Below are 25033 nucleotides of genomic sequence, written 5' to 3'. Positions count from 1 at the left end.
CGATAAAAAATCCATATGGTTTGATTTGAATTCGAATCTGTTGGATTCTTTAACCCTTGATTCGAATTTTATTTGGGTCATTTTATTAGATTTCAAACAAGGATCTGAATCAATATATATATCAGAACGGATAGGGGGTGATTTGAATTCGATCCAATTTCAAAACAGATCCTACTTTATGATCCGATCCAATTCGAAAATCCAACAAGGGATGTCCGAATTTGATGAAATCGGATCGGATCATGATCCGGTACGTTTGCACCTCTAATAGGCGAATACCACTTAGATTAAAAGGAAAATTCTATAAAACAGTTGTAAGACCAGCTATGTTGTATGGAGCAGAGTATTGGGCAGTCAAGATTCAAGAAACATGTCTAAAAAATGAAGTCATCCTTAGGCGATAAAATGAGAGAATAGACTAAGATGGTTTGGTCACATGCACAGAAGACCACCAACAGCTCTAGTTAGAAGAAGTGATTTTTACAAGTGGAAGGGGCTAGAAGAGCTAGGGGTGGACCAAAAAGGACATGGGTAGAAGCAGTAACAAATTATTTAAGAACTAATAATTTAACAGTGGATATGGCTTTATATAGAATGGATTAGCAAAACAGGATTCATGTAGCCAACCCCCTATAGTTGGGAATTGGAAACTGATTTGTTTCACTATGAGTTTGCTTCCTTGCTTCCATATCTGCATCATAGTGTCACGGCATAGTTGTCAAGGCAACTAGACGACTTTTAGAGGTCGCCTAGCCTAATGCCAATATGGTTTTCATATTACCCATGCATATTATATCGTTTTTTTTAATGCCCATATATATTTATATCATTTTATTGGATGGTTTTATTTAATTAACATACACCATGTTGTATGTTACATTTTTTTTAAGATAGTTCTTTTATTAGAATTGTGTATGTTACAAGTTTTTTGGGTTTGAGTTCTAAACCGAGACTGAGAAGAGAAGATAGAAAAGAGTCAAAAGACTGATGACTGAGAAGAGAAGACAGAGAAGACCAACAACTAAGAAGAGTTTCCATTGTTTCAACCGAGACTGAGAAGAGAAGACAGAGAAGACCGATGACTGAGAAGAGTTTTTAAGTCGTCCCATGCTCCTTTATTTTTTTCTTACGTTTTTTAAGAAATATTGTTGGAAACAAAACAGGGACTTCGCTGCCGCCTCCTCCTCCTCCTTCAAATGGTCCTATTATTCTTTTATTTTTCTTAGTTTTTTTTTTTAAATACTTTTGGGAACAAAACTGGGGCTCTGCCCCCTTCTTCTTCTTCTTCGTCCCCTTATTTGGAATGAAACAGGGGCTCCATCCCCTTGTTTTTCTCCTTTTTCGCTGCATTCAACCTTGTTATTGGCTTGAAATAGGGTCTCTGCCCCTTAAACACAGTCCCAAGTCGTCCTCTTATTCATGGATTTTTATTTTCTATTTTTTTAAGAAATTCTTTTTTGGGAACGAAACAGAGCCCCCTTATTTTTTTCTTTTTTTCTCACTGCATTTCCTTTTTTCCTTGGCCTGATACAGGTTATTAAACATTGAAAATAATATATTTAAATGATGTATTTATGATGGCATTTTTATGTTTTTATATGAAATTTCTAGTTAGTTACTCATTTGAATGGTTTTATTGCTAATAGGTAGTATACAGGTATGTTGGTTAGTATAAAAAACGAATAAAGTAGCTTAGGAGAAGTAGGAATCCTTAGATTTTATGCTTTCAGATTCCATAGCCTAGGTGTTGCCTAGGTAACTTGACAAATGACAACTATGTGTCACGGTCAAGTTACACCCAAACAAATACAACATAACAAAGTGGCCACTACTTAAGCTGCCATGTGGAAGTTTCTGGCGTAATCTAGATCTTTTGTTCTAGACAACTCACCTAACAAACCTCACAAAGAAAGGATCGAGGATAAACAATAAAAGAATAAGGTCAGATCCTTTAATTGCAAACCTCTACTGATATCCGGGAAACTTTCTTCTTTGATTTTCTCGCCGTGGAATTTGTTTGTTCAGAATCCTTCAGCAATTGGACCCCAATCATTTGAAGAGGCTTAACAGCTTCGGTTTCCTTGTCCTTAACCCTGTCTTCAACTGGACTTTCGGTCTGTTCAACTTCCTCCTCCTCTTCATCAACTTCATCATCTTCACCCTCTTTGGCAACATCCTCGACAACATCAGTGTCATTCAACATATCTTGAAGTTCTGAATCTTCAATGTCATCATCTGGCTTGTCATGATTACCATTTAATCCTTCTCCAAGAAAACGTCGTTTCCAGAATTCTGTATTTCCATCTTCCAACTTAATACGAGAAATTAATTCATCTAATTCCTCGTCAACCTGCAAGAAAAAGCATTAAGAATGATTTAGAATAAAAATTGAGCAAAAACATCTGAGTATGTCTCTTGACATCCAGGAAAGACAATAATAATGGTTTATAACAAAGTAACTCACAGAATAAGAAAACAAGAATATATAACCAAAAAAGTAGCATGTTTATTAAATTGCACAAGAAGAAAGGATTGATAAAGAAATAACTATTTACCTCTTCTTCTTCCTCCTCCACAGGTGGAACCCAAAGAGGCCGGCCACGTGAACGGTTTATCCTCCTTGCCTTTTGCACTCTCTGGTAAAGCACATTTCTAGTTCCGTCAGTTGGCAAGCCTTGTGCTTCTAACTCTTCCTTCAATTCAGAGACTATCATCTTACTAGCTGCCTTGGGCTTTAAAGCATTTTGGTCAGGACCTTTTATTATCTTCTTTAATCTTTCCTCTACTCTGAGATAATCAGATTCAGATGCATCTCCTAAAGCTGCAATTCCTTCATTTCTTAGGGTCTTCAGAAGCTTCCGATGGTACATCTTTGATTCCTCAAGACATCGTTGTTTGAAGGAGGTTTCTATTGGGTTTGAATAAATAAATCCAAGGGCATCGGGATCTAGAGGGGTCTTACCCCTCCGTGGAACCCACCGCTTGCGCTCACCTGTAAGCCCCCCTTCTTCTATGTACCTAATGAATTAAGAAGACTCTTAACTTCAGCAGAAAAAAAAAATTATACACTATTTAAGCATTAAATTATAAACTATTAAGATCTCCATCCAATTTAAGCATCAAGAAGAAAGAAACGATTACTACAGCAAGTAGCATGATTCATGCTGACTAGCTTGCTCCATTTTTGTAAGAATGCTAACCTTGAAGCCCCTCCTACTCTGCTCCTACCAGGTAAATAGGAGCTATAGGAATAAGATCATAGACAGAAAGATTTCATAACTATCCCCAAAATGACCTGGATGCCAATAAAAATAGGGAAAGGAGAGAGAGAGAGAAGAGAAGCTCAGTTTTTTTTTACTTAGTTTTTTGATCAGTAGCTGAAACTATATTAATGAGAAAAAACAAATATAATAAAGTACATGGGGAGAGGTACACACTCTTAACTCTCCCCAAGAAAAGGATCAATTACAACAAAGCCCAAAATAGACTTTCTCTTCAGTCTTCCCACCCCAAGATAAGGATCAATTACATGGGGAGAGAGAAGCTCATTTATCCTTTCAAAAATAGGCAAAGGGGAGGATAGGGGACATTGCTTGGTGCAAAGGTAATATCTCTAGCTGACAAGCATGAGAACATGGGTGATGTAGGACCAGCTCAGTTCTAGTCCTTAGAGAATATTTAATGGTCTTCTTTGATCAGAATTTTATGGTTGTAATGGCTTCTTGAAAGAATAAGAGAGAAAATACCTGGAATCACTCACATGGTGCCTAGAATCACTCTAGGGCATGGGAATCACTCACATAGTTGGCATAATCTGTAAAAAACTCAATAAACTTCATTGCACTTTGTGTAAAACATCCACACATATTTATAAATTCTAAAATCATAATAACCTAGGAGTCAAACTGTTAGACTCAATAATCCTAGTAGAACTCAAACTAAGCTGTCATATCCTATTTCAATTCAAAGGCTCAATAACTCTAATCCTACTTAAGCAATGACTCTGAAATTTTAAACATAAACTATAACTAGAAAATTTAAACCCTATCATTGGACCCCACAGAAAATTGCAAAATGACAAAAATAGCCCTACTGTCCAAAAATACAGAAATACATAAAATTTCATAAAATTCCAATTTTGACTCTTCAGCTCCTGCATCAATGGGTTGAGTTTGAGAGCAGCCACTTTGTCTGAGAAAATGCTTAAGGTTAGGTCCGTTTCCAATCCACCCATCCAAGACCCAAGATAGTCAGGATCAACATCGGGTAATAGCCCTTTTTTCCTTTTAATAAGAGAACATACCAGATAAAACAGAGAAAAAACAAAATGCCCCCACCAGAACATTTTGCAATGAATGTTAAGTGCTAAGAATATGCACAGAAGCATAGAAGAGAGGCATAGACACACTTGAGACAATTCCTTATAATAAAGTATTATAAATAGAAATGAGGGAACTATTTCATCGTGTTACCCATTACATATTAACGTAACATAATGGAGGAAAACCTTCCAAACTTGTTTATAGCAATATTTACATTAAAATACTATAAACATAAGTGTTATGAGATGACATACATTGATACATTTATAATACTTTATTATAAATAAATGTGTTACATTCATCTGAATATGAGATGGCATACTTGTTTATGTCAATATTATGCAATTTATGTGAATTGTTAATTCTGAAATTTTAATTTGTAACTTTGCAAGTGATGTATTGATAGCCAATGATACTTAATCAAAGAATGTAACACTTTATGTGGTGATACCTCATAAATTTCCCCTTTTTTTGAAGCAGGGAAATTATAATATCCATTAAAAGGAAAAAATATGTGCAACAAGGAGTTGTACATAGGGATTTATAAAGAATTGCCCAAGCAGACCTAAACCCCCAGACCCTGATTTACAAAAAAGATTCCTAACAGCAAAAAATGAATTAAAATCTGTCCTTAAACACTGTTTACTGTTAACCAAGAGAACATTTTCCCCAAAATTTTCTGAAACACCGTCTCTGGAGCTGTGCTGATTCTTGAAAATCCTTGCATTCCTCTCCTGCCATATGCACCAAAAAACTGCAGCAGGAGTCAGGTTTCACACCAACTTTCCCTCTTTTGTGAGGCCCTTGACTCTCCAACTCTTCACAAAATCTGCTACCGATTCAGGGCAGCAACTTTTCACCTCAAACAAGTTCCTGACCTTCATCCAAATCTCATAGGAAAAACAGCAGTGAAGCAACAAGTTACTGACAGAGCACATAAGCAGTTGTGTCCAGCAGCATACCCTTTGTTGTGGGACTTGACAGTATAGGCCTCGAGCCATTTGTGTTATGTCTTCCTATCTCTTCTTGGGCTATAATTCTGTTATTAAGTGTTAATGGGCTTGGGCTTTCTTATTTCAAGTTACTCCATCCCTTACTAATGGGGGGTAAAGTTGTAATCTTAAGTTTTTTAATGTTGCCCTAATATAAATATCATTTTGATGGGCTGGGTAGAGTTAAGCTGCCCTATTCTAAATTTCTTCTTCTTCTTCTTCTTCAAGGAGTTCTTCTGCTGGTTGTGGTAGGCTGAAGGATTTTTGGGGTTTGTCCTTGGAAAAACTCCAAGGAGACCCAGAATGGTTGCTGGTATGCCCAGGCAGGGCAAGAAACTATGGAGTAGACATATGGACTACTAGAAAGACCTATTTAACAGGTTTAGCCACTAGACTTCCAGTAGTATCAGTCCAGGTGTTTAGTTTTAGTAGAATGCTAATACAACCTGGGTCGACAGTAAGGAGAAGTGAACAAATTTCTCCTTTCTAGTTTTCCCTCTTTTTTCTCCTTTTCTTCTCTTTTCCTTCCCTTTCTCTTCCTATCTTCTCTTTCTTTCTTCTATCATTTTCTTCACCTTTTCTTACTTTATTAAAGTTGGAACATGGTATCAGAGCCTTGAGGTCGACTGTACTGTTCGCGGCACTGTTCACGTCTCAACTTTTTGTGCCCTAGGAATAGAGAATATTCTCTATTCTTTGTTGGAAAGGAAGAAGACTTAAGAGGACTGATCGCCCACTTGGAAAAGAGGCTTTAATGCCTCAAGTTTCAGTGTTGTGTGAGTTGGTTGTGTTTTTCTAAAAGCCCTCTATTCGGCAGTTCGAGGAGGGCAGCTTTGTGATGTTTCGAGTTATGAGGTAGGTGCTCCTCAATGTGTGGTGATTTTGTAGTGGTTTGTGTTGTGGTGACACCTTGTGGTAAGTATGCAATCTTTCCCAAGTGTTTCTAAAGTAGAGGACTAATAATTCTTGGTGTTTTTCCTAAAGAAAAAGGTATGTTACAGTAGTTGCATACTTGCATACCAGCTGTTTGACAGTTTGCCTAGGTGACAAATCAGTGATCTCCTCTCACTCATGGCTTTGTCAAATGGTAATACTAAACCTACAGTAGTTGTGCAATCAGATTCCATGACTTCTCAATTAACCACGGTGAAACTCAATGGTACTAATTATATCCCATGGGCCAAGTCGGTTGAGGTATCTCTCATTGCAAGAGACAAGTTGAAGTACATCAAGGAGGGTCCATTGAAAAGTGAATCAGAAGGGTACAATGAATGCGTACAAGAGAATGCCCAAATTATGACATCACTTTGGAATAGACACGGCCAAGGAGATTTGGGACCATGCCAAGCAATTGTACTCTGGACAAGACAATATCACAAGAATTTACCAGTTGTACCAAGACTATTTTTCTCTTCAACAAGGGGATAAAAGTGTTAAAGAATACTATGCTTCTCTAAAATGCTTAAAGAATGAGATCAATGTTTATCAAACCCTATCCACTGATTTGAAGACTCAACAAGAACAACGAGAACATCTAGATGTAGCAAGATTTTTATTTGGGTTGAGGTCTGAATTTGAACCAGTGCAGGCCCAAATCTTAGGGAGCAATGATCTTCCATCCTTGTCTAAGGTTTTCTCTCATGTAAGGAGAGCCTCAATTCCACATAGTGATCATCCCCCACCTTCAAAGAGATCAACCATGGTGGTTTTCAAAGGAGGTTTTCCTTAGAGGTGGAGGAAATGTGAGGGGTTTTGGTCGTGGGCCCAGAGGTGCACGAGGAGGTGGTAGAGAGTTTGGTGGTGCAAGGGGTGGTGGTGGTCGTAGTGGTAGTGCCCATGGTTCAGCCCATGAGTGCTCACATTGTGGATGAGAAGGTCACATAGTCAACTTTTGTTATGATCTTCATGGCCCTCCATCTTCCTAGGCTAACCAAGCAATGGTGGAAGGTGATTTTGGGAGTCTTAGTGTGACTAAAGATGCTCCTACTTCCAATGTTGGTAAGGATAAAGACACAATCTCTATCTCACGTGAGGAGTATGAAAAGCTTCACCATTCTGCCTCTTCTAGTTCTACCACTGCTACATTTGTGAAGTCAGGTACTGCTTGTCTTGCTTCTAGTTCTTCACCTTCACCTTGGGTAATTGATTCTAGACTCTAGAGCTTCAGACCACATGACTAGCTCCTCAAATATGTTTATATCCTTGTCACCACCTTCTACCTCTCAAACCATTACCTTAGCTGATGATTCTCCTTCTGCTATTACTGGTATCGGTAATGTGTCTCTTGGTTCTGACCTTAGTTTACTCTCGATTTTTTATGTTCCTAAGTTTCCCTTTAGTCTCCTGTTTATAAGTAAGCTTACTCAAACCCGTCATTGTTCAATAAAATTTTATCCTTCATATTGTGTCTTTCAGGATCTCAAGACGGGGAAGACGATTGGTGGTGGTCGTGAAGTTGGAGGACTATACTACTTGGATGACCATTGTCCTCAGAAGGCACTTCATTCCTCTCTTACACCACATCAGTGGCATTGTCGTCTTGGTCATCCTTCTTTGCGTATTTTGAAAAAGCAAGTCCCAACCTTGCAGTTTGTAACTCTGCTAGATTGTGAGTCACGTCAGTTGAGTAAACACCATAGAGAGTCTTTTGTTCCTAGGGATGATAAGAGAGTCCTAAGTCCTTTTGCTTTAGTCCACTCAAATGTTTGGGGTCCTAGTTGTGTGTCATCTTATAATGGATTCAGATATTTTGTAACATTTATTGATGACTATTCAAGAATGACATGGATTTACTTGATGAAGGATCGTTCAAAATTGTTCTCTACTTTTCTATCTTTTCATGCTAAGATAAGGAATCAGTTTGGTGTATGCATTAAAGTGTTTCGTTCAAATAATGCCAAGGAATACTTTCATAATAATTTTCAGTCTTATTTTGACCCTCATGGTATTATACATCAGTCATCATGTTCACACACTCAACAAAATGGTATGATTGAGAGAAAAAATCGCCATGTGATTGAAACTGCTCGGGCCTTGTTGATTCAAATGTCAATTCCTAAACTCTATTGGAGTGATGCAGTTCTCACCTCTTGTTTTCTCATAAACCGTTTGCCTTCTTCAGTCCTAGATGGCAAAGTCACCTTTCTCTATCTTGTTTCCCTCCACCTCGCCTTTCTCTCTTCCTCCTTGTGTGTTTTGTTCACAAATTGGGTCCAGGCCATGATAAACTTGACCCCAAAGCTATTAGATGTGTTTTTCTTGGTTACTCTTGTACTCAAAATGGTTACAAATGCTATTGCTATGATCCTGTTTTACGAAAAGCTTTTGTTGCTCCGGATGTTACCTTCTTTGAGAGTTTACCCTATTTCATGCTCTTCAGTCCAATAATACTTGGGATCTCACTTCCTTACCACCTGGGAAGCAAGCCGTTGGTCGTCAATGGGTATATACAATTAAACACCGTCAAGATAGCAGTATTGAGTGGTTCAAAGCTCGACTTGTTGCAAAGGGGTATACTTACACCTATGGTGTGGACTATTCAGAAACCTTCCCTCCTGTGGCTAAAATAGGTTTTGTACAAGTGCTCATTTCTTTAGCTGCCCACTTTGGTTGGCCCCTATTTCAGCTAGATGTCAAAAATGTGTTTCTCCATGGTGATCTTCAAGAGTTGGTATATATGGTGCAACTTTGGGTATGTTGCTCAGGGGGAGTCAGGAAAGGTGTGTCAATTAAAGAAGGCTATATATGGGCTGAAGCAATCACCGCGGGCATGGTTCGGTTGTTTTAGTAGTGTGGTGCAAGATTTTGGCTTGAAACAATGCAATGTTGATCACTCTGTGTTTAGTAGAGACTTGTCATCTGGGAAGATCATTCTAGCAGTGCATGTTGATGATATTGTTCTCACTAGCAATGATACACATGGAATTGATGAATTGAAACAATTCCTACAACAACACTTTCAAACTAAAGATCTAGGAACCTTGAAGTACTTTCTTGGAATTGAGGTAGCTCGATCGAAGTAGGGAATCTTTCTGTCCCAAAGAAAGTATGCTTTAGATATGTTGGATGAAACTGGGTTGTTAGGATCCAAGCCAGTTGAAACTCCCATGGATCCCAATGTGAAGATGACTGATAGTCAAGGGGAGCCATTAGAAGGCCCTACAAGGTATCGGAGACTAGTAGGCAAGTTGATCTATCTTACCATCACTAGGCATAACATCTCCTTTAGTGTTGGAGTCCTCAGTCAATTTATGCAGAATCCAACAATTGCTCATTGGGATGGTGTTATGAGGGTTCTAAAGTATCTAAAGGGTGCTCTTGGTTGAGGGCTTTTGTATAAGAAAGGGGGAGATATGTCTCTAGTAGGGTACTCAGATGCAGATTGAGTACGGTCTCCGATGGACGGGAAGTCTACTACAGGTTATTGTACTTTCTTGTGCAGAAATCTCATTACTTGGAAGAGCAAGAAGCAGAACGTAATTTCTAGGAGTAGCGCTGGAGCTGAAAACAGGGCAATGGCCCATGCTACCTGTGAGCTAGTCTAGTTGAAGCATCTTCTTCGAGAGATGAATATCACAATTTGTCAACCCATTAAACTGTTTTGTGACAACCAAGTTGCAACAAATATTGCCTCTAATCCAGTGTTTCATGAAAAGACTAAACACATTGTAGTTGATTGCCATTTTGTGAGAGAAAAAGTGACAAGTGGAGAGGTTGTTACTCCCTATGTTAAATCTGAAGACCAAGTAGCTGATATTTTTACTAAAAGTGTGGGTCACTCAAGGATGGACTATATTTGTAACAAGCTAGAACTTTATGATATATATACTCCAGCTCGAGGGGGAGTGTTAGAATTGTTAGAAGTAGTTAACAGGGGCAGTGTTGTCTTTTTCATGTTATTCTTTCTCTCTTATATCTGCTGTAACTTTCCTAAGGGTATTGTAATCATTTCAGCCTTAGTAGAATACTAATACAACTTGGGTCGACAGTAAGGAGAAGTGAACAGATTTCTCCTTTCTAGTCTTCCCTCTTTTCTTCTCTTTTCCTTCCTTTTCTTCCTATCTTCTTCTCTTTCATTCTTCTATCCTTTTCCTCACCTTTCCTTACTTTGTTAAAGTTGGAACACAGAGCAACCATATGATTGGTTTGACTCCCCCAGAACCCAGACAGAATTTTTTAGCCTATACTTAGCTGCTATCACCCTCCTCTTTCTCACCAAACCTCCAAAACCATTTTCCCAGTAAAGCAGAATTGAGGTCCTTCCCCATTTTTGGGATATTTACTATATTAGTTTATTAATCTATTTTTTGTTTTTAATTATTTATTAATTAAAAAATACATGCTTAGGAGACTTGCACCCCTTGCTTTCAGGCAGCCTCATGCTTTAGGATAGTGGTATGCCTTGTGGCCCAGCAATCACAGCCCACTACAGAATTTGCACAAGATCTTTGTTCAGTACTGCTGTCCATATGAAGGTTCTATTATCAGTAAAGTCCTGCCCCATAAGCAGCAGAATTGCATACACCTGTACACAGGCCTGGCCTCAAGTGTGCCACTACATAATAATCTACAAAAGAGCAGTTTGCAATTTTCAACCTTATCAAAGTAGGGTGCACTTGATGTTACACTAATGATTTTGGAATGCAGTTGTCTTTTATATCCTCACTGCCTGAGGATACAGAAACCTATAGCAAACTTTGATGGAAAATATCAAAATGTAATAGAAAACAGAGGAATCACCTGACAAAAACTGATACAAACTCATGCTGTTCCAGACATAGATGTTTTTGAAGCCTTGGCAGGTGCGGATGTCGGTTGCGGTGAGGATCTTGGGGTGCTAAGTAGGAGTGGAGAAAAGAGAGGGGATGGGATTAGAGAATGTTCTCTGGAGCCAAAAACAGAAGATGTACAAGGCAGGATGAAAAGATGAAAAGAAAAATCAGTCACCAGAAGAAAGGGTGCAGCATTGCAGTGAGCATGGTAAAAGTATCATGGAAGTTGAAGAGGCAATAGATGAAGTGACCGAGGAAAGAAATGGAGAAGAGCAATCAATCTCTATCTATATAAGGATTTTGTGGAAGATGGTTAGTTTTTTCATCCAGAAGTGCTCAATTCTGGTGATAGAGTCCAAAATACAAAGACAGGTAGGTGGTCTGACATTAGAGTTTGAAAAGAATGCTCCAGACGAAATAAATGAGAGAGGAAATATTGTTGCTGAGTTAGAAAGGGAGATGCAGGGAATTCTTCTTGATAAGGAGAGAAGGGAGACAAATAAGAATGGGACTAAATGCGTTGATTCCGTACCTAGTGGAAGGCCCAAAATTGGATCAGATGTGATGGAGACTTGCAATTCAGAGGTTGTGTTAAAGTGGCCATTAGAAGGGTGGGAAGATCAATATCCAATTTTATAAGGCTGTAGGAAAATGCTTGAACCCTGACCAGGTGCAGCAACATTTGGATAGAAAATCAAGGGGACCAAGTTCAGAATCCTTGATGGTTGATTCCAAGGAGGAAGTTGGAACTTGGAAAAGAATCAGGGAGAGAGTATGAAGACAATGAGGCAGAGGTTGAGGTGATTTTTAACCAAGTTAGACAGTAGAGAAGATGGTATTGGAAAAAGTAATTAATAAAGAAGTTCCAAGTAAAATGTCAGGACATTTTTTCTTGGGACGTGAGGATTTTTCAAGAAAATCTTTTATGGAGTTGAAGAAAAGGGAGCAAGATGCTGCTGATGATCCACTTTTTGAACCTGTTGATACATTGGAAGAGGAATAAAATTTAAATATGCAGGGGCTAGTGGTGGCAAGATCAATTTCTTATCCTTCTCGGTTAAGGTTTTCCTTTTTCAGTTTTAAGGTGGTGAGGAGTTGAGAGTTTGTAAGCAAACGATGTTTCATCTGCTGTTGTTTTGGTAGTTATCCTTTCGGGTGTCTATATACAGAGAAGCGAATTGAAACAAAGTATTCTGTAATGATTATTTATGGGAAAAGAGTATTAAAAAAAAATCCAATTACCAAATGTATGCCATATCAAAATGCTGTTAATCCTACATTTCCTATTCATAAAATATGGCTACAAACACATCAACACCAATCAGGGTGTTGAACAAAAGAAAATGAAACCTCCTTTGTGTGCACAAACTAGGCCTGTAATCGGATCAGATGCACCTAAATCTATGTTAAGTCTAACTTAAAAAAAAAAACCCAGCACCCGAGTTCAAATTCGAATTTGATCGGATGTATGAAAAACATATTCAAATTCGAACCCAATCAGATTTATTGGATTTCGGATTTCATCCAAATCCAACATCGCCAACTAGAAGCAATAGAAAAAAGAAAAAAGCCATAACCTGCAAAATCAAAATGGATGAAACCACAAAATTTGCAGAAAAACTATAAACCCTAACTAGATATATGAAATTGAACGAGAAATAGTCAAATAAACAATGAAAAGAAAAAGGAATAAGGAGAGCACTGGATATTTAGTAGTCAAAAAGGAGGGAGAAACCAAGAAAGCAAGCTTTGTAATGGAGATTAAGCACCATGGGGAGCTTGGAAGAATGTAAAACATGTACATATACAGAGAATAGAAACACAGGTGCCACAGCACATAGCGCCACCGTTAACACTGTCTGCAATACCATCCGTAGCAAATCGGAAATTTTCCATCCTTCCAATTATGCATTTTTCTCTCCCTCTTTCTATTAAAACTAAGGAAGAGGACATGGAGAGTAAACTGTTAACAAGGAACGTAAACAATAGTAGAAGTTCTAACAATGAAGAGAAATAACAGGGGGTGGGGGTTGGGATGGCAGCAAGATCAAGACACTCAAACAGAGTTCGGAAAATGGGGCTTATTTATCCAGTTACCTTTAGAGTAAATAATAATTACACTGTATCGTAAATATCAAAAGTACATTATGATATTTTAGTAAACTTGAAATATAAATGTATAATAACATATATGAAAAATTAATAAAATGTATATGAATCGGATTCGGGTTTTCATCGGATCAAAGTGGGTAACATCTGAATTCGATCCGATTATTAATAAGATGTTACTGCCTCAACCAAATCTGATCCGACCATACATATAACTCATCCGAATCCAAGATAGTAGGATCGGACTTCAGATAAGGTCGCGGATTTATGGAGCCTCTTGACAGTCCTAGCACAAACTGATTAAAAGAGTTATCTAAGGTTATTGTAGAGTGTTTTAAAAGCATAAGGGCCAATTTGCGCCCAAGGCGCAAGGCGAGACGTGTGCCTTTTTGAAAGGCACAAAAATACAAAAAACAAATGCTAAAAAATAAAAAATAAAGGTCAAAAAATTCAAAACAAAAGCCAAAAAATCAAAAAATGCAAAATAGCAAAAAAAAAATATTAAACATAATATTAATAAAAATATAAACTTAAATTTTAAAATAAATGTATTATAAAACTTATTATCTAAAATTGAAATACATAAACATAACATGTAAAGAGTATTCAAATGAAAATTTAAAAATAAAATCAAACATATAAAGCATTTTCAAGCATGTTGTTGAAGTTCGGCCTGCCCTAGAAGTCTGTTTGTTCGTTAGCAGTCAAGTAAAGCAAGCAAGCAAGAAGGAAGAAAGAGAGAAAAGGTCTGGTTCGAATTAGGGAAAAAATTCAACCCTCCTTTCAGCCAGACCTGTTATTATATTATTAATGTGATAGGAAAAGACATCAGTGCCCTTATTTAAGTAAGAGGCACTCGAACTAACATAATAGAACAGCTCAGCAATCTCAACAGGTACAAAGACCGAAATACCCCTTCACTAACACTCCCCCTCAAACTGGTGAGTATATATCATATAATCCCAGCTTGTTACATATGTAGTCCACTCTCCCCCGACTCAAACCTTTTGTAAACAAGTCTGCCCATTGGTTTCCCGTATTAACATATGCAGTCTCTATCACTCCATTCAACACCTCTCTCACAAAATGACAATCAACCTCAATGTGCTTGGTTCTTTCATGAAACACCGGATTAGAAGAGATATGAACTGCAGCCTGATTGTCACAATAGAGCTTCATTGGAGTACTAATGTCATACCCTATCTCCTGTAGAAGGTTCATTAGCCACACTAATTCACAAGCAGTATGTGCCATAGCCCTATATTCTGCTTCTGCACTGCTTCTTGCCACAACTCTTTGCTTCTTACTTTTCCACGTCACCAGGTTACCCCCCAGAAAAGTGCAATAGCCTGTGGTAGACCGCCTATCAGACATAGAACCGGCCCAGTCAACATCGGTGTATCCTTCTATCTCCAATTTTCCGCCACTTTTGTATAGCAAACCACGGCCAGGAGCTCCTTTCAAATACCTCACAATCCTTAGCACTGCATTCCAATGAGGGACCAAAGGTTTCTGCATAAACTGACTCACCACACTAACCGCAAATGAAATATCTGGCTGAGTATTTGTTTCCATAGGTGTCTCAGTTGGTTTCGTACCTAACAAACTTGTTTCTTCTAGCAAATCAAGCACATATTTCCTCTAACACAGATTAATACTATGCTTAGATCTTGCTACCTCTATGCCCAAGAAGTACTTCAATTTGCCAAGGTCCTTTGCTTGAAAGTGTTCCTGTAGAAAGGCCTTCAACCTGTCAATGTCCATTTTATCATTCCCAGTAACAACGATATCATCTACATACACCACCAGTAGTATTTTTCCTACCGGAGAGTCATGACTGAAGACAGAATGATCAACTTGGCACTGTTTCATACCAAACTTCTTGACCACCTCACTGAACCTACCAAACCATGCTCGAGGGGACTGTTTAAATCCATATATAGCCTTCTTAAGTCTGCATACCTTACCATCCTCCCCTGAGCAACAAACCCTGGTGGTTGCTCCATGTAGACCTCCTCGAGCAAATCACCATGCAAAAATGCATTTTTGATATCCAACTGATATAGGGGCCAATCATACATAGCTGCAAGAGAGATGATAACGCGAACTGACCCTATCTTAGCAACTAGGGAGAAGGTCTCTGTGTAGTCAATACCATAGGTTTGGGAGTACCCTTTTGCTACCAATCACGCCTTCAGGCGCTCAACACGACCATCAGGCAAGTACTTAACAGTATAAACCCACTTACAACCGACAGCCTGTTTCCCAGGAGGAAGAGCGGTGAGGTCCCAAGTGTGATTATGATGGAGAGCAGAGAGCTCTTCTTCCATAGCACGTCACCACTCTGGAGAAGGGCTTCCTGGACATCCTTAGGGACAACCACCGAGGATAACAAAGAGATGAACTGGCGATGGGAGGAGGAAAGGTGAGTAAGTGAAACATAATTGGAAATATGATGAAGGGTACAAGTGCGTTTACCTTTCCATAAGGCGATAGAAAGATCAAGGTCGGAGGCTGGTGGCGGGTCTGGAGTTGGATCTGTCAACGGTGATGAAGCCGAAGGAGTCACAACCGCTACACGAGGGCGATGTGTATACACGTGACGGATAGGTGGACGGTCAACGGACGGTGGCACCGGAAGCAAGGACGTAGGCAAGGCTAGAACTAGAGGAAGAGGATCAGCCACAGGAAGGGGAAGAGGAGGAGGTGATGTGGAGGAAGAAGCATCATCGGACCCCACGAAGAACGGAGTAGACTCAAAGAAGGTAACATCAGCACATACCAAGGAACGACGAGAACTGGGATGGTAACACTTGTACACTTTCTGAGTCCGGGAATAGCCAAGGAATATGCACTTAAGGGATCGTGCCTCTAACTTGTCGTTTTCGGGACCTAGATTATGGACGAAGCAAACACACCCAAATACCCGAGGAGAAAGCGGAAACGGAGACATGGTGGGAAACAAGACATTAAATGGAGAACAACCATCAACGATAGACGTGGGCATCCGATTAATTAAGAAACAAGAGGTGAACATCGCATCACTCCAAAAAGGTTTGGGAACATTCATGTGGTGCATGAGGGAGTGTGCCATTTATAAAAGATGCCGGTTCTTTCTCTCAGCCACCCCATTTTGTTGTGGGGTGTAAGTACATGAAGTTTGGTGTATAATGCCATGTTGGTCCAAGTATTCTTGAAAAGATGAAGACAAATATTCACGGCCATTATCAGAACAGAAAATGTTAATGTGAATGCCAAATTGATTGCAAATCCCAGCATAAAATTTCTAGAAGATGGTAAATAATTCACTTCTTTCCTTCATTAAATAGAGCCACGTCATCCTTGAAAAGTCATCAACAAAAATAAAAAAATATCTGTATCCATTATATGACGTCACTTTATAAGAACCCCAAACATATGAGTAAATTAAAGAAAAAGGATTCAATGCACGATTGTCAACCCTAAAGCTAAAGGGAACACCATGGTGTATCCCAAATTGGCATGACTCACAATCTAGAACAGAAAGTTGATTCAACGAAGGAACCAAAGACTTTAACACTTTCAGCGAAGGATGACCAAATCTACAATGCCACTGGAGATGAGAGATAGATGACTGAAGGGTTGTTGACATTCTTCCACCACCATCAAGATAATACAGTCCACCGGCTTCATGCCCTCCACCAATCTTCATCCCCGTCTTGAGATCCTGAAAAACACACATAGAGGGGTAAAATGTAATGGAGAAATTAAGTGACTGGGTCAGCTTACCAACAGACATAAGATTAAATGGAAGCTTAGGTACATACAAAACTGAGGATAGGGATACAGGGTCTAGGTCAACATTACCAACACCACAAATAGATGATGTGGAGCCATTAGCAAGTGTAACAGATTGTGATGTTGAGCAATGAGTGAGAGAAGAAAACACACCTGGAGTTCCAGTCATGTGATCGGAGGCTCCAGAGTCAATAATCCAGGGGTTGGGTGTGGATGCCAAACAAGCCATACCTGAGTGTGCAAACGTAGCTGTGTTCTGCTGCGACGTGGATTGAACAAACCTTTCATACTCATCATGAGGAACACTCACCATCTCCTTGCCTGGACCATCTGAAGAGGTAGTAAGCATCTGATCAGTTGAACGGTTTTCTTATCTAAAACCGGAACTAGTGTCACTAGTCATGGCATGATTGGCCCAGGTCGAGGGTGGACCATGCAAGTCATAGCAGTAAATAATAGTATGTCCATCCAAACCACAATGAGTACACCTCCGTGGACCCGAGCCACGTCCTCTACCACGAGCTCCCCCTAAATCTCTGCCTCCAGTACAACCACCACCACGGGTATGTGTAGATCCACCACTACCACTCCGGCCATATACCGGGCCACTACTGCCACCACGGCCAGACTGGGCTCCTCGAGCCCCACTTCTAACACCTCGACCTCTCAACACTACAAATGCTGATCTATCTGAGACATTAGGGTTTTCCATAGATCCAATGGAAGTCCTCCGATGTCGAGCAAACACCTCCTCTAAAGATGGAAGGGTTGATCCTCGTAGTATCTGGGCTCGTACTGGTTCATACTCGGATTTCAGCCCCACCAGAAACCGAGTCACATCAAGTTTCTCCCTCTATTGTTGTTGAATCGTGACATCAGGTGTGAGAGGGTGATAGACATTCAACTCATTACGGATGTTTCTCATACTGGCATAGTACTCCTCAAGACTCTGATTGCCCTGTTGCAGATTGAAGTATTCCTGATACAGTTGATATACCCTGGTTGTATTGTCCTGACCAGAATACAATTTCTTAGCATGACCCCACACCTCTTTGGCTGTGTCAAGAAACATGGAGTTCACACTAATTCTGGGTTCCATACTGTTCCATAACCACGTGATGATCTGTGCATCTTCTTGTTCCTAGTCTTCGTACTCGTGAGAATCAGTGGGGGGTTTCTCCTCTCTTATGTGCTTCACTTTCTTCTTTGCCTTCAGAAAAACCTCTACAAACTTAGCCCAAGGGACATAATTCTCCCCATTCAGTTTAATGGAGGTCATTTGGACATTCAGGTAGTCAGTAGATATCATCACATTAGGTTTACTATCACTGTTATCTCCCATTGCTGAATTCTTTTATCACCGAATTCTGCACACTACACACTGCACACTGCACACAGACACTTCACCGAATTCTGCACACTGATTTCAGTAATAATAAGTGCTGAAAGTTGCACTTGTAACACCACAGATCCTACTCTACAGCTACCTGAAGTTTCACCACTATGTGAACACCACTTCCCTTTGAATCACACACAAACCAGCATAAACCCTAGCACACTACAATCTGAAACCCCTCCATACGATCTGTACCATACCTCTTATGTGCTTCATAACAGAAGTTATGCATAAAAGAAACTCCTTACCTCATTGCCTGAAGGACAACCACACGAAGAAAGAAAACACCCACTGCACCACACGTACCAGCCCTACATTGATTAGGGGAGGGCTTAGAAAACACAGCAACCGACACAACCGGAGGCATAGACACCTCCAAGGGAAGAGGACGATCACTCCTTTTCAACCCTTTTCCCAATCTCCAATCGACGACTGAGAAATCAAAGAAAAAAAAACCTAGGTCGAATGCGCAGAAGACAGAATTCTAGGCAAGTCCGATTTGTTTAATTTGGCTATGATACCATGTTGAAGTTCGGCCTGCCCTAGAAGTCTGTTTGTCCGTTAGCAGTCAAGTAAAGCAAGCAAGCAAGAAGGAGGAAGAAAGAGAGAAAAGGTCTAGTTCGAATTAGGGAAAAAATTCAACCCTCCTTTCGGCCAAACCTGTTATTATATTATTAATGTGATAGGAAAAGACATCAGTGCCCTTATTTAAGTAAGAGGCACTCGAACTAACATAATAGAACAACTCAGCAATCTCAACAGGTACAAAGACTGAAATACCCCTTCACTAACACACGTAAAACCCACAAATCTCTTTTTTTCTTCAATTGCATTACTTCAAGTAGCTAAAGTGATGTAAAACATATTGCATTCCTGATTCTACGAGCCGCATTTGTACCACACCCCTCAAAGCAAGCCCAAACAAGTCCATGTTAGGGTCTTAAATTCTTAATTCTCACTTAAAAAATAATTGTAGAGAGAATGGGTCGAATGGCCCATAAGCTGTTTTTATTTGTTTATGTTGTTAATGGGCCTTCTAACTAATGGGCCTTTTTTATGTTATGCTTATTTAAGTTAATCGCCCAATTAAGGGCCTCTTTGTAAATATCAAAAGTTGTAAATTATGTTTAATGAAAAGGGATTAGGGAAGAGAGAATTCATTCGATAGTCTTCTCTCTAAACCCTATTTGCCACCAACTCTTCTTCTTCTCTCCTCTTCTTTTCTCTTTTCTACTGATTTCTAACATCTTTTCACACCTTTTTAATCAGTCCTTTTATTTCTAAGGACCGTTTTTCTTCTTGGTACTAGAGCAGGCTCTCCTTTCTTTTTTTCTCTCTTTTTTCCCATACACAGTGTGTATGGAGAGCTAAATCGAATGAGTGATTGAAGAAAATTTTCAGCCCAGTTGCTAGTGGATTTTTGGAGAAAATGATGCTATCTTAGTCATCATTCTGACAGTCCTTGGAGTTTTTTTCCCAAAACCCTAATCAACTAGAGAATTCTATTTGCAGGCCCCACAAGGAGCTTCACCTTGGCGCTCAGTGATTGAGGTCCTTTCTCTTCCTCTTGAAGATCGATTCAAGTCTCGTGGTGTTTGAAGTTCTTTTAGAGTTGTTTGAAGAAGATGGATATCTCGAGAGTTGAAAACAAGTGTGGGGCTGAATCCGGACAGGTTCTAGGAGCTCTTGCTGACTCTCTATTGGCTGTGACCACAGTCAAGCTAGATGGAACCAACTATCTAGCATGGTCACAGTCAGTAAAAATTCATGTTTGCAGTAGAGGCAAGTGGGGGTATATCTCCGAGAGCAAGAAAGCTACTCCGGAAGATGATCCATCTTATGAAAAATGGATGCAAGAGAATTATACCGCCATTGGATGGTTAGTGAACTCAATGCAACCACAAATCAGTCAACATTATTTATGGAATTCAACTAAGGAAATATGGGATAGCGTGGCTGAAACTTGTTCACAAAAACTGAATGTGACTAGGGCATATAAGTTGAGGAGTGATGTGAATAATTTAAGGCAGGGGGAGAGACCTTTAGCCATTTACTTCACAATGCTGAAATCTCTGTGCCAAGAGATAGACCTAATGGAAACTGTTGTCTGGGAAAGTACTAATGATGCTGAAACTTACAGGAAATTAGTTGAGAGAAACAAGGTTTTTGAATTCTTGACAGGGTTGAACCCCAAGTTTGACATCACCAGACAATATCTTAGCCAAGGATATAGTATCATTGTCTCAGGCCTATGCCATGGTGAGTAGTGAAGAGAGTAGGAAGCTGGTCCAGGTTCAAGGGACCATCTCAAGTGATCATTTTGCCAACATGGGGCTGAAACCGAAGGGGACTACAGGCAGTTCAGGTGGTTCAACAAAAAGGGAAGTTGTGTGTGAGTACTGCAAGAAATCAAAACATACAAAAGATAAGTGTTGGAAACTGCATCAGAAACTCCTTCCTCCTCGTTTCCAAAAGAAGGCTGATAATGTGAAGACAAGAAGTACCAACATAGCCACTGTTCCAGATAATGACAAGTGCTTAACTGATGAGAGGACTGCCAGTGAACAGTTAGCAATTATGAAGGTAGAATATGAGAAGTATGGGAGGATGATCAGTCACCTAGAGAGTTCTTGTGTTCTTACCCAATTTGATACTAGAACCAAAATATTCAGATATGACAATGCAAAAGAATACTTTAAGAAAAACCTAACCTCTTATCTCACTGATTTTGGGGTTATTTACCAGAGTTCTTGTGTTCGTACTCCAGAACAAAATGGAATTGTTAAGGAAAAAAACGTCACATAGTTGAAATTGCAAGAAGTTTGCCTCACCTGTTCCTACAAGATTTTGTGACGTTCTCACTACAACCTACCTAATTAACTGTATGCCATCCAGAGTGTTGGGTTTTAAGTCTCCTCTTAGCCTCCTTCATCCAGATAAGGACCTTTTTCCTATTCCCCTTCGTGTCTTTGGCTATACTTGTTATGTACACATTCTGAGTGCCCAAAAACATAAATTTGAACTAAAGGCCCACAAGTGCATATTCCTAGGCTATGCCTCCACACAAAAGGGTTATTATTGTTTTGATCCAAACTCTGGAACTCGTTATGTTTCAATGGATGTTACCTTTGATGAGTCCACTCATTTCTATCATTCTTCTCTGGGGAAGCATTGTTCAAAGGGGGAGAATTTGTCACAGTTGTTTGTCCTCACCCTTCCTGTCCCTGTTGAGTCTCCTCTTGAGCCTTTTTCTATTCTTAATGAGTCAAGGGAGGAACAATCATCTCATGTTCCTTCCAATATTCCTATTCCTCCTCCATTACCTCCTCGCCCCCTCTTTAATCCCATGTGGTACTGGTGGCAAAGAACTAGAAGTGAGCAGATTGTTTCCTCTACATCACATGAGCCTCCTGCACTTCCAGTTACTAAAGAGGCAACAGGTACTAATACTATCCCTTTGCAGCCACCCTTCCTAGGTCTTGATGTCCCAATTGCTATCAGAAAAGGTAAATGGAAGTGTACTACAAATTACATTTCCAAACATCTTTCCTATGGTCTTCTTTTTCCTTCATATTATGCCTATCTTTCTTTTGTTGCTTCTAACCCTATACCCTAGTTTGTATCAGAAGCTCTTACTGTTCCAGAATGGAGGGATGCTATGAGAACTGAAATAGATGCTCTACATAAGAATGACACATGGGAAGTGGTTGATTTGCCTGAAGGGAAGGAGCCAATGGGCTAAGTGGGTTTACACCATCAAATACCATGCTAATGGCAATATTGAAAGGTACAAAGTTAAGCTGGTTGCAAAAGGCTATACACAAACCTATGGGATTGACTATCTGGAGACCTTTGCTCTTGTTGCAAAAATGACATTTGTGCAGATTCTACTATCTTTGGCTACTCATTCAGATTGGCCACTCTATTAGTTTGATGTGAAAAATGCATTCTTGAATGAATAATTACATGAGGAGTTCTATATGTCTCTCCCACCAGGGATGTATGGTATAGATATGGAGGGAAAGGTGTGCAAACTGAAGAAGTCTCTCTATGGACTTAAACAGTCACCTAGGGCATGGATTGAAAGGTTTTGGGCTGCCCTTGTTAACTTTGGTTACATACAGACTCAGCCAGATCATACCCTCTTTGTGAAGAGAGATTCATTGGTGGTATATCTTATAGTTTATGTTGATGATGCAGTAGTGACTCATATTGATGTGACAAGAATTAAAGATCTTAAATCTTTCCTTCATATAGAGTTTGAGATCAAAGATCTGGGGGAATTGAGGTATTTCCTTGGCATAGAAGTGGCTCGGTTTGAGGGTGGAATTTTTATCTCTCAATGAAAGTATATGCTAGACTTGCTCACTAAAACAGGCAAGATGGGTAAAAGACCAATGGCTACTCCTATTGATACGAGTCACAAACTTTCTGCCTCGGATGGAGAACTGTTGAAGGATAAGGGAGTGTTTCAAATGTTACTTGGGAAACTGCTATATCTTTGCATGACTCGGCCTGACATTGCATATGTTGTCAGCTGCATTGGTTAGTTCATGCATGTTCCTAGGGACACCCATATGGTAGTAGCAGAAGGGATTTTATGTTTTTTGAAGAGTACTCCTGGGAAGGGAATTCTTTTTGCTAAGCATGGTCATATGAAAATGGAGGCTTACATAAACGTTGACTAGGCAGGAAACATTGATGATAGGAGGTCAACTTCTAGATACTGTAACATGGTGACAGGTAATATTGTTTCTTGGAGAAGCAAGAAACAATCAATTGTTGTCAGATCTTCAGCTGAGGCCGAGTACAGAGCCATGGCTCATGGAGTTTCTAAGTAACTTTGGCTTTGATCCTTGATGGAGGAACTGGGTGTTGAGTATGATAAGCCATTAATGCTATATTGTGATAATCAAGCCGCCATCAACATTGCTCAAAATCCGGCAAGCTTGGCATGATTGACATCTGAAGTTTGTCTACCATTTTATCAAAGAAAGAGTGGCTTCTAGAGAAGTTTGTCTACCATTCATTACATTTGAAGAACAGTTAGCTGACATTCTTACCAAGGGAATCTCCAAGGCCAAACTTCAACATGACACTGGCAAGCTTGGCATGATTGACATCTTTGCTCAGCTTGAGGGGGAGTGTAGAGAGAATGGGCCGAATGGCCCATAGGCTGTTTTTATTTGTTTATGTTACTTGTTTATGTTGTTAATGGGCCTTCTAACTAATGGGCCTTTTTTATATTATGCTTAATTAAGTTAATCACCCAATTAAGGGCCTCTCTATAAATATCAAAAGTTGTAAATTATGTTTAATAAAAAGGGATTAGGGAAGAGAGAATTCATTAGACAGTCTTCTCTCTAAACCCTATTTCTTTTCCCTTTTCTTCTGATTTCTAACATCTTTTCACACCTTTTTAATCAGTCGTTTTATTTCTAAGGACTGTTTTTCTTCTGATTTTATAACTTTAATTGCCTTTTAAGAAGATATTTTATTAAAATGAATGAATGAATAACATTAGGAAATAGGGGGTGCGCCTTTTGAAAGGGCTGCGCCTAGGACCTAGGCAAGGCGAATACCCTAAAATGTGCCTCGCCTGCACACGCCTTTTTAAATCACAGTGTTGAGCTGGCTGTATTAGAGTCAGAGAGTATTTTTGTCATTGTATTCAATCTTATAATAGGCACCTAAAGAGAGAGGTATACTTGTAATTGTAACTCTCAATATGCATGTATGTACACACCCCCCCCCCCAATTATTCAACATGAGAACCAAGATTGATTCTCACCTCTTCTCTTTTCTTCTTCTCTTCTATCAATCAAATCTACTGCATACAGTTTTACTATTGGAATAACTTCAAGTGTTATAAACCAGAAAACTGATCGTTGAGAAAATAGTTGATGCAACGAAATACATGATGTGGAAACTAAATCAAGATATACCTAAGAAAGGAATAACTGTAGTATAGAAATATCTAAACATACTAATGACAGAGAAATTAACATGGCAGACCTGGCAATATAATCAATTTCATATCCAAGTTCAGCTTCCTCTTGCAAAGGTTCAATCCACGAACTAACTAATGTTCGGTATTTTCTGCTCAAAATCATGGCTCTTGGTGGAATAGGTTGATTATCTTTAGCCATAGCTTCTAATGCTTCAAGCAACTCAACAACCCTTCCTGATTCCACATATAACAAACAGTTCAGCAATAACGGAAAATTAAAAATGTAGGAAGAAAGCTTGTTAGAAACACAGGGTTAGAATCTCATATAAGAATTTTAGTCTCTCCCCAGTCAAGGTGCATTGAAGCTCAACTTTTATAACTGCTCACCTGAGAACCCTAGAATGGCTCCTAGTTCTTCTCTTCCAGCAATTTCAAATATTACTTCACTCTTGCTTTGCCTTCAAAGAGGGCAAAGCTTCAAGATAATAGGAACTTAATGTCAATTCAGTCCACAAATGATATTCCAATACAGAGAACATATAGGAAATTTTCAGCAAAGTTGCAGTGAAAAACTCATTAGGATAAATGGAAATTGGTTGGCTCAGAAACAAAGGAGAAAAAGAAGGGCAAAAAGGAGGAATTTTCCAGTATTTTGTAATTGATGGGGTCTATTATTTTTTATCCCCATGCGAAAGGTTATCCTGATGATTTTATTT

The 25033-nt window shown here is 39.3% G+C and overlaps 1 protein-coding gene across 2 annotated transcripts in view; it reads right to left on the bottom strand.

Annotated features, from left to right (window-relative positions):
• The window catches only part of PTAC3 (plastid transcriptionally active 3), a 110459-nt gene that overhangs the window by 8652 nt on the left and 76774 nt on the right, over nucleotides 1–25033 (bottom strand). For both annotated transcript variants that reach the window (XM_010265699.3, XM_010265700.2), the window contains exons 8-10: nucleotides 24383–24551; nucleotides 2556–3018; nucleotides 1964–2350 (exon numbers count right to left, since the gene is read on the bottom strand). In XM_010265699.3, coding sequence (XP_010264001.1) covers nucleotides 1964–2350; nucleotides 2556–3018; nucleotides 24383–24551 — 1019 coding nt within the window. The remainder of the gene's footprint in view (nucleotides 1–1963; nucleotides 2351–2555; nucleotides 3019–24382; nucleotides 24552–25033) is intronic.

Source organism: Nelumbo nucifera, chromosome 3 (genome assembly GCF_055504915.1).
Source record: "Nelumbo nucifera cultivar China Antique chromosome 3, China Antique-T2T, whole genome shotgun sequence".
NCBI lineage: Eukaryota > Viridiplantae > Streptophyta > Magnoliopsida > Proteales > Nelumbonaceae > Nelumbo > Nelumbo nucifera.
Note: the sequence above shows the minus strand (reverse complement) of the source record. Positions and strands in the feature narration are given on the sequence as shown.